The sequence below is a fragment of the Lipotes vexillifer genome, unplaced genomic scaffold (genome assembly GCF_000442215.2).
Source record: "Lipotes vexillifer unplaced genomic scaffold, Lipotes_vexillifer_v1.1 scaffold668, whole genome shotgun sequence".
NCBI lineage: Eukaryota > Metazoa > Chordata > Mammalia > Artiodactyla > Lipotidae > Lipotes > Lipotes vexillifer.
Window position 1 is genome coordinate 4,594,014 of NW_006785319.1, and position 10,730 is coordinate 4,604,743.

The 10,730-nt window shown below is 40.6% G+C and overlaps 1 protein-coding gene across 1 annotated transcript in view; it reads left to right on the plus strand.

The window, feature by feature from the left end:
• Positions 1 to 10,730, plus strand: part of DDX60 (DExD/H-box helicase 60) — a 79,092-nt gene that overhangs the window by 24,809 nt on the left and 43,553 nt on the right. The window contains 5 exon segments of the mRNA XM_007457387.1: positions 3,128 to 3,380; positions 5,350 to 5,516; positions 6,061 to 6,222; positions 7,835 to 7,984; positions 10,248 to 10,367. Of these exon segments, the coding sequence (XP_007457449.1) occupies positions 3,128 to 3,380; positions 5,350 to 5,516; positions 6,061 to 6,222; positions 7,835 to 7,984; positions 10,248 to 10,367 (852 nt within the window).

Sequence of the window (10,730 nt, forward strand, 5' to 3'; positions counted from 1 at the left end):
TATATAAAAACCCCACCAAAAAACTGTCAGAACTAATAAATGAGTTCAGTAAAGTCACAGGATACAAAATCAGTATACAAAAATCTGTTGTGTTTCTATACACCAATGATGAACTATCAGGAGCAGAAATTAAGAAAACAATCCCAATTACAATTGCATCAAAGAGAATAAAATACCTAGGAATAAATTTAACCAAGGAGGTTACAGTACATTGAAAACTACAAGACAGTGATGAAAGAAATTGAAGAGGATACAAATAAATGGAAAGATATTCTGCGCTCATGGATTGGAAGAAAGAATGTTGTTAAAATGTCCTTACTGCCCAGTGCAATCTATAGATTTAATGCAATCCCTATCAAAATTCCAGTGGCATTTTCCACAGAAATAAACAATCCTAAAATTTGTATGGAGCCATAAAACACCCTGAATAGCCAAAACAATCTTCAGGAAAAAGAACAAATCTACAGGCATCACACTCCCTGATTTCAAGCTATATTACAAAGCTATAGTAATCAAGACAGTATGGTATTGGCATAAAAACAGGTACATGGGTCAATGGAACAGAATAGAGAGCCCAGAAATAAACTCAAGCACATATGGTCAATTAATTTATGACAAAGGAGGTAAGAATATACAATGAAGAAAAGACAGCCTCTTCAATAAATGGTGTTGGGAAACCTGGACAGCTACATGCAAAAGAACGAGGCTTGGAACCCTATCTTATATTATACACAAGAATTAACTCAAAATGGATCAAAGACTTCAAGACCTGAAACTGTAAAAGTCCTAGAAGAAAGCATAAGCCATAATCTCCTTAACTTTGGTGTTGGTGATGATTTTTTGGATTTGACACCAATGGCAAAGGTAACAAAAGCAAAAATAGACAAGTGAGATTGTATCAAACTAAGAAGATTCTTCACAGCAGAGGAAACCATCAAAGAAATGAATAGGCAACGAACTACAAAATGGGAGAAAATATTTGCAAATCATATATCCGATAAGGGGTTACTATCTAAAATATACAAAAAACTCATACAACTCAATAGCAGAAAATAGAACAATCTGATTAAACAGTGGGCAGAGTAACTAAATGGATATTTTTCCAAAGAAGACATGCAGATGGCTAACAGGCACATGAGAAGATGCTCAACATCACTAGTCATAGGGGAAGTCAAATCAAAACCACAATGAGATATCGACTCACACCTGTCAGAATGGCCATCATCAAAAGGGCAAGAAACAACAAGTGTTGGCCAGGATGTGGAGAAAAGGCAGCCCTTGTGCACTGTTGGTGGGAATGTAAATTGGTGCAGCCACTATGGAAAATGGTATATTTCCTCCAAATATTATATTAAAAATAAAACTACTATATAGTCCTGCATTCCCATTTCTGGTATTTATCCCAGAAAAGAAAACGGGATGTAGACGAGATCTCTGCACTCCCATGTTCATTACAGCATTATTCACAGCAGCCAAGATACGGAAACAATGTGAGCATCCAGCAAGGGATGAATGGATAAAGAAGATGTGGTCTGTATATATATTGGGATATTATTCAGTTACAAGGAGGAAATTCTGCCATTTGTGACAGCGTGGTTGAACCTAGAGGTGCTGAGTGATGTAGGTCAGACAGAGAAGGCAGATACTGCGTGGTGTAACTTACACGTGGAATCCAGAAGAAAAAAAAGGTCAAACTCATAGAAACAGAGAGGAGAAACGTGGTGACTAGAGTGGATAACCCTACATCATATCATTGAATTTGCTAAGAGAGTAGATTTTAAATATTCTCCCCTCCCCTCCTCCCCCAGAAGATAAATATGTGAGTTGATGAGTGGGTTAATTAACTCAGTGGGGAGAACCCTTCCACAATGTACATGTATATCAAGCCACCATGATGTACACTTTCAATATCCTACAATTTTTCAATTATACCTCAAGTTAAAAAAATATTTGAGCAGACATGAGGACTTGTGCTTTAATAGTCAACAAGCAGCCACCTCAGGCCCAGCTTGGTGGTCTTTGTTTTTCTCCTCGTGGCGACAACCTCCTTTTTATTTTCACAGCCAATTTTATTTTTAGTGAGACCATCCAATTACAACTATTCCTTTTTTATTTACTGAAAAGCTTCTTTTATATAGTTTTTTTTTCGAGAGAGAGAGGTTATAAAATAGAAAGTTGGCAAAAATTCTAATTACCTAGTATAAGGTATAAAGACTGAAAAAAGTTTCATGTTTTTTTTATCATCTACATTATTGGAAATTAAGTAAATTATCTCGTGGAGATTAAACAAGCTCAGCACAGTGTAAATGTGCTCTTCCAGCAGCACTCTAAGCTAAATATGAGTTTCATGACTAAGCAGAATAATGGAAGGTTTGTCTCTTATGGATACAACAGTTCTCTAATTTTCTTGCCACATTAATAAGTCAAGTAGGTAAAAGTGTACTAGGAGTGGGTCTATATTGTGTGTAAGTTGGTTGGAAATGCTTGTCTAGACAGAGCAAACCGGTTTATTTATGATGTTCCTTCCTACCTGCCCCTTCCTCATTCACCCATAAAAGAGGATGAACTTGTGCGGTGCTTGGGACACACCAACAACTAAGGCACATTCCTGTCTCATGACAAGGAAAATCACAACTGCATTGCGTGTGATGAGCATTTGATAGAGAGACGCCCGGGCAGGGGGAGGAATACGTGCTCAGGCTGGGAGAGTTGAGTAAGGCTTTGTGGGAGAAATCTCTAGAAGCACAAGTTGGGGTAGAGAGGTGACCATGGGGGATGGAAGAGGAAAACCAATTCCCGAGAGATCAGGAGACAGAAGAACCAGGGTCCTGGTGTTTCTGATTGTATTACGTTTACTCTTCAGTTTTTAACCTGCACTACTTAGAAATCTAGAAAAATTATCTGCACAGAGGCTTTATAGTCATTAAATTGGATTGTCCAAAGATTTCAATTCACAGGGGCTTCAGGGTTAAGAAACAGACACTGAAATGAAGATTGTGCCTTGTCAAGAATGGGATGATGTTCAGAATAATCAATGTACACTTAAAACTATTGTCTCATTCATGCAACGGCATCTCAGACTGTGTCCAACTTGTTTTATGACATGTTTCCTTCTTTTTTGGGGCAGGAGACCAAGGCTGAAAAAATTACTAGAGAGAATAAGGAGAGGCTATTTGCCAAGGAAGAAGAAAAAGAAGAGAAAAAATGGAATGTTCTGTCCTTTTCTATTGAGGAGGAAATGAAAGAGAATTTAAACTCCGGAATAAAGAACCTAGAAGATTTTTTGAAATCATGTAAAAGTAGCTCAGTGAAATTTCGAGTTGAAATGGTGGGGATTACTGCCTGCTTGAGAGCGTGGAAAGAACATTGCTGTGGTGTAGGTATGTGGCTGTGAGTTCTTGTTGATTTGTTTGTGTGAATACATTGGAGAAGCATAAAAATCTAATGATGATACAGCTGTTACTTATTAACTGGAAGTCTGTGTTAGAAGGCTTAGGGAAGCCTTAGATGCATTATCTGATTTTGTCCTTGGAGAAGTCCTCTAAGTACTGTTATCTCTATTTTATCAATGAGCAATGAAGTCTCAAAGGGGGCCCCAGTAGCAAAGATACAGCACATTCATAAGCAAATTCAAATCAATTCCTCATCACTTACATGTGGGATCTAAAATATGACACTAATGAACTTACCTACGAAACAGAAACAGACATGCAGACATAGAGATCAGACTTGTGGTTGCCAAGGAGAGGGGGAGGGAAAGATTGGGAGTTTGGGATCAGCAGATGCAAACTAGTATATATAGGATGGATAAACAACAAGGTCCTACTGTACAGCACAGGGAATGATTGGAAGAAAAGATGAAAAAGAATGTATATGTATAACTGAATCACTTTGCTGTACAGCAGAAATTAACACAACAATGTAAGTCAACTACACTCCAATAAAAAAATTCAAATCAATCCCCAGTCAAAGTTTACAAACAACCACTTAGAGAGTTGCGGGCCTCGTTAAGGGGACCCACAGATGGCGAGGTCCCAGGGAGAGTCTGTCATTCATCTCTGAGATCTGAAGTGCGAGCATTTTCTTTCTGGGCAAAACTCGGGTCATGTTTGCCTGGCACGCTGAGCTTGTCCAGAAGTTGCTGTGGTTTCCATGTGCCTTACTTTACAACTGCTACAATAGATAGTAGAAAAGAAAAGAAGAGGCAGGAAGAGGCAGGTGAGAGAGAAACATGGCTGGGTAGAGACGCGTAAGTCGATGGCAGGTGAAATGATGAGGGGTCCCTGGGGGTTCTTCTTCCCGCTACCCCATCATTCTACTAACTTCAATCTGCCCCTGCGACGACAGACTTCCCTGAGGATTTCATCCCCGTGAGAAGCATAAGACTTGGCCTCTGTGGGTCTCTCGATTTAAGATGCTGTGTCAGGATTTGCAGTTGGCCTGAGAGAGATCAGGATTAACAGTGGCTTAAATTTCTTTCATAGCCTTTATAGCATCAATATGTGTTTGGTAATATTTGTTAAATAGATAAAATGTAGGTTGATTGGAAGAAAGGGCGAATCAAAACTGCCCTAACGTGTGAAGTATGAAAAGACCAGCCGTGAGTGGGACTAGAAAGGATGTAAGTGACTGTAAAGAAATGGACAGGGATTAGCAAAGTTTGGATCTGGCAGGTGTAACAGACTGATTGAATTTAAAGGCTCCAGTGATTACACCAGATACTTAGCTCTGATCACCATTAAGGTTCAATAAATGTTGCCAAGTTTTTTTTTTTTTTGCAGTACGCGGGCCTCTCACTGTTGTGGCCTCTCCCGTTGCGGAGCACAGGCTCCGGACGCGCAGGCTCAGCGGCCATGGCTCATGGGCCCAGCCGCTCCGCGGCATGTGGGATCTTCCCAGACCGGGGCATGAACCTGCGTCCCCTGCATCGGCAGGCGGACTCTCAACCACTGCGCCGCCAGGGAAGCCCAAGTTTTTAACCAGATATTTAAACTCATCTGGACATTTTTCTTTGAACATAGTAGAGAAGACATGGAAAGATTTGTATTCCTTAGAACTTAGACCAACTTGGGCTTTAGTGATCTTATTTCTCTCATGAGCTACAGGATTTTCCTTTTTCTCCCAACCCTTACAGAGCTACATCTCAGTTATCCACAGAGATGTCGGAATGTGTTTAGTTGCACTTTCATTTTATTGAGTTTTCTGTATTCCAAAACCTCCAATGATGCTAAGTAAGACGATGAATTTAATTGGGTCAGGTTGATAGCCTGAGTGAATAATCTTGGACAATCAAACATTTATTATTTTTGATGGCCTTTATAACAGTTTTGGTGTTTATTCTTTACCAAGGTGAAACCACAAAAGATTTAAGTATAGCTGTTCAAATGATGAAAAGGATCTACTCCGTGATGGAAAAATACCCAGGACTTTTGCAAGAGGCAGATCGGCAACTCATAGCCAGATGCCTTAGGTACTTAGGATTTGAGGAGTTGGCAAGTTCTTTGCATCCAGTGCAGGTAATGTTTTCAGAATAGCTCCATTCTAGTAGAGTAATTATTAGGTGCACCTCAAGTGTCTTATAAGCACAGTTACCTGGGTTTCTTTTTTTCACTGAAAATATTTACTCCAAGTTCATAATCGTTATTAGTAATCCAGCTCCCCCAACTTGAAGTAACCTAGAATTAGAAGATTTTACAAAAGCTTCTCTGGACAGAAATGCCAGATAGTCTCTGCAGACCCTTAAAACTAATCCTCTGTTTAATTCTAGCAAAACATTTAAAAACTATATTGCGACTGTTCAGTTGTCTTGATATCAGATTGTAGCTCAAGCGCCGTGATGGATATCTGAAGATCTGGATGTCCGCTGTTTACTCTTAGTTAAGATAATGATTTAGGTGGTAAGAGATTTCTTCAATAAACATTGCAAAATTTGAAAGATGGTAAAATGCTTTTCCTGTAAACATTAGTTTTCAGTTATTTTATTTTAAAAAATATTTTTAATCATTTAAAGGATGTTATAATTTACAGTCACTTTCCAAATGGGCTTGTAAACTCCCTTAGGTCACAGGAAATGACGTAAAGGAGGGGAAGGGGAAGAACAAATACTCGGTTGGCGTCGGGCCAGCTCGGTTTCAGCTGCAGTACATGGGCCACTGTTTGGTACGAGACGAGAGGAAAGATCCAGACCCCAGAGTCCAGGACTTTATTCCTGACACCTGGCAGGTAATGACTGGATGAAAGAAACGTTTTTGTATTTTATTATTAGATCTGATCTCAGGAGCTTCTCATGGTTCCACACAGCACATCTGGCATGAAATTCTTCATCTCGGGTCATCTCATTTAAAATGGTCATGGGAAATGTCGGATGTGGACGTTTTCCCATTTAAAGAAAGTGACTTTTTCATATCATCCATTTTTCATAAATAGACCATTTTCTTGGAGGTACTCTCATGGATTCACACGTATATATTTGAAGTTCTGTCTTTGTCATCCGACTGTATCATTGTGGAACATCCTCCAAGGCTTCCCTGTGTCTGCAGGATATCCTATGTAAATATAGAAATGTGACAGAGACATTCAGGGAGTTTAAACAGTAGAGACAGTTGTTGAGATATTTACAGCCTGTACCCTTGACCATAGTAGCTACTTTTCTATAAACAAGTGTAAAATTAATATTGATGGCTAGAAAATTAGGAATCAAAGGGTGTGTTTCTGCATTGATTCAACCTTGTAAAATTGCCTCGAACCTTATCAGTTAAACGTGTTTGGCTATGAAAATGCCATTTCAGAGGTTCAGTCTAACAGATGGTCTTATCAGAATCTGACTTTATCGTCCTTGTGTTGATGATGCTGGAGTGCCTCAGAAACTCCCTGCCTGCTGTTCAGGGGCAGGGGGACCAGGTCCTTCCTTCCTGAAGTGCAGAACTCGAAGCAGCTAAGGGCCTCCAGGTATCTATGGCCCCTCCGCTGCACTTCTTTCGATGTCGCCTCTGCTCTGAGGTGTGGCCCAGAGTGGACCTGGATTCAGAGAGTCTGCAGGATGGGGCTTTGGGGGCCTTTTCCATCTTCTGCCCATCACACAGGCTAATGATCCTTTCACTAGTCCTCATTTTGATGAATAAAAGCATAGGCTAAAGGGATGAGAGTCTTTTTTTTTTTTTTCGCGGTACGCGGGCCTCTCACTGTTGTGGCCTCTCCCGTTGCGGAGCACAGGCTCCGGACGCGCAGGCTCAGCGGCCGTGGCCCACGGGCCCAGCCGCTCCGCGGCATGTGGGATCCTCCCGGACTGGGGCACGAACCTGTGTCCCCTGCGTCAGCAGGCGGACTCTCAACCACTGCGCCACCAGGGAAGTCCTGGGAGTCTGTTTTAATGAAGGTCCCACATGCCCTCCAAAGTAGGGGCTGGCATCCTTCTATTTAGAAAGTACAAGATAAGTAGTAAAATGATTAATCATTGATTTTTTTTTTTTCTGTTCAGCTACTTTTTCACCCTTACAAAAATACATACTCTTAGATCTTCATTTCTCAGAGCCGTCGTGCACTTAGTCAATGACAAGTAATCAGAAAGAATATCTACCCAAGGACAAGATATTTTGTTCAGACCCTGTCTCCGTCTTTCACACACAAAGCCACCTCCAGACGCTCAAAAGCACTGCAATTCTCTCTTCTGGGAGAGGCCGTGAGTTCTTCCCAAGTTCCCGTGTATCTTTTGGTGTGTTTTCAACTCGCAGCCACTCCTTTGCGGCTCAGAGAATTATGCTGGAAGTGTCTTAAGGTATTTGTTTTGCTAACATGCTTCTCGTGGTGCTGACACAACGGTGCTCTGACCCTGCAGCGAGAGCTCTTGGATGTCGTGGACAAGAATGAGTCTGCGGTCATAGTGGCCCCCACGTCCTCAGGGAAGACCTACGCCTCCTACTACTGCATGGAGAAGGTGCTACGGGAGGGCGACGATGGGGTGGTCGTGTACGTGGCCCCCACCAAGGTAGGTCTGGGGGCTGGGGGGTTGTTCAAGTGACTTGAATTTTCTCTTTCACAACCAAACCTCCTCTTTTAGATTAATGCACGTAGTCATGTGGTAGATCTAGCTCTCTCTATTTTTTTTCGCAATTTATTTTTTTCCACTTTTATTGAGATAAAATGGACATGTAACCTGTTAGTTTCGTGTGTACAACATAATGGTCAATATTTGTATGTATTGTTAAATGATCACCCCCATAATTCTAGTGAACATGAATCATGAATCACCTCATATAGCTCTACATTTTTTTTTTCCTTGTGGTGAGAACTTTTAAGATCAGCTCTCTTAGAAACTGTCAGGTACACAGTACCGTATTGTTAACGATAGTCACTGTTACATCCCCAGACTTATTTATCTTATAACTGGAAGTTTGTACCTTTTGACCCCCTTCACCCGTTCCCCCCACCCTTAGCCCCACCCTAGCCAACCACCAGCCTGTTCTGTTTCCGTGCGTCTCACTTTATTTTCTAACCTCCATTTTCTCCTTCCAGTCTGAGAGGACAAAATAATACTTCCCTTAGAGCACTGTGAGGCAGAGGTCTGGTCCTGTGATCTTGTCATTCAGCTTTTTGCTTGAACTGAGAGAAGCATCCCGACTATGTCGGGCAATGTTGAGTCTTTAGGAACCCCGCGTTGCCTCTGCCCTTGAGGGGATGCATCCTGTCTGCTCTTGGGCATCAGTGCCTGATGTGTTTCTCATGCCAGGTGGTTTTGCCATATTTCTTTTATGGCTGGAACCACCTAACGTCAAACTTAAATACAGAAAGTATGATCTTTGTCATTTAGGAGAAAGGCTGATTTACAGGAAGTGTAAGTTTGCATATCCTCGTTTACAACCCCTTGTTTTTAATGCGATTACTCTTAAGAAAGGCAGATTGAATTGGGAGAACTTTGATTCTACAGATTAAAATGAGATCTCGCTCCATTTTAGTTTCTAGGAAAATGTGGCGTTGAGTGACTTGGGATCGGGCTCAGAACCAGACTGATCAACGTGATTAGTTGAAATTAGCACTTCAGTTTTGATCGTGGCTTTTTCGTTTTTCACGGTTATGAAAGCAGTAAGTGTTCATAGCAGGAAATTAATCAAATATATCAAGAAAAATGAAGCTTTTACTGGAGGTGGAATTGGTCATTCAACACAGTACATATTCCTCTTCTAAAAGTTTTAGAACCCAAAGGTTTTAGAAGCCAAATTACTCTTCTAAAAGTTTAAATCCATTTTTATTCCCTCTGACAGTATATGGAAGTATATATGTCCTCTTTTTTTCCCACATTCCTATGATCTTTAAACATTTTTTGCCATACCGCTAGGTAAAAATTTCCATCTCATAATAAATCTGCATTTCTGTGATCACTGATTGGGGAGCCTTTCTGTATGATTTCTGGGCAGTGATAATTCTTTAATCATGAGCTACTTGTTCATGACATCTGCCCATTTTCTTTTTCTTGTAGTGGAAGGGCATTGCCTTTTTATTGATTGGCCAGAAGTTTGTATAATAAGTATATTACTTTTTCTCTGTAAAGTATAACCAATATACTTTTGTCATTTTATCTTTTTGCTATATTGCGGTTATATTAATGATATTTTGTTAATATCTTTGTGTAGTCAGATCTATCAATATTTCCATTTAGTGTTTCCGAGTGTGCTCAAATATATGAAAATGTCCATTTTCTAGTATCTTTATGCTTATGTTTTAAAGTTTACATTTTAATCTAGGTGAGACTTTTTTGGGCACAGAGTGTGAAATACAGAGATGTGTATAGGTTTGCACACGCTCAGATTTCGCTGGCCACCACCTGCCTAGTCCGGGATGTGGGTCCCCTGTACACTCGCAGGTAGAGGTCTGGGGATGCCCCCAAATACGAGAACCACACGTCCATCCCGGCTGCCCTCCTTGGCCGTTCTACATAGACTCACGGTTTCTTTCTAAGCCTTGGTCGCCCAGGTATCAGCTGTTTATTTGTCATGTGTGGGCAACATTTCCTGCTTTTTCCCTCTGATGAAGCCGGGTTTTCCCATTTTACACTGGGTTGAGGTTATAAGTGAGTTCACGTGTAGTCACAGCGCTCAAAGACAGCCCGTGGGTTAGGCAGATGGTAGGAGAAAGGGGTGATGAAGCTTCCTGCCCTCCCAGCAGTACGTAATTTTAGACAGTGCCTGTCCTCTCTCTGAGGTTTACCCTGTACTTTATTATGTGATCAATGGATATTTTTCCCTGTCATTCAGGCCCTTGTCAATCAGGTGGCAGCAACTGTTGAGAATCGTTTTAACAAAAATCTGCCAAACGGTGAATCTCTGTGCGGTGTTTTTACACGGGACTATCGTCATGAGGCTCTAAACTCTCAGGTAGGACATACACTAATCAATGCATTTGTTATTGAATTATATGATAGTACTTAGAAGTCTCTTTCAGTAGAAACGCAATATCTTGACAAGGGTTTGAAGAAGTAATTTTCTTGAATTTGTAAAAGATGAAGTGGCTTTAGAGAAAATTTAGCAGTGTTATATTCCAGAGAGTAAGAAATGGAGCTCATCTTTCTCAAGGACACTTACCTTTTGATTGCAGATTTCAGTTATATTTCATGGCATCATCTTGGTTTATAAGTGGATCGAAAATGATCTGAAGAACCCCATGTTATAAAAACTGACGAACTGATTTCCATTCAGAATAACTGTTTCTTGACCTTTCTTTTTTTTTTTTTTTTTTTT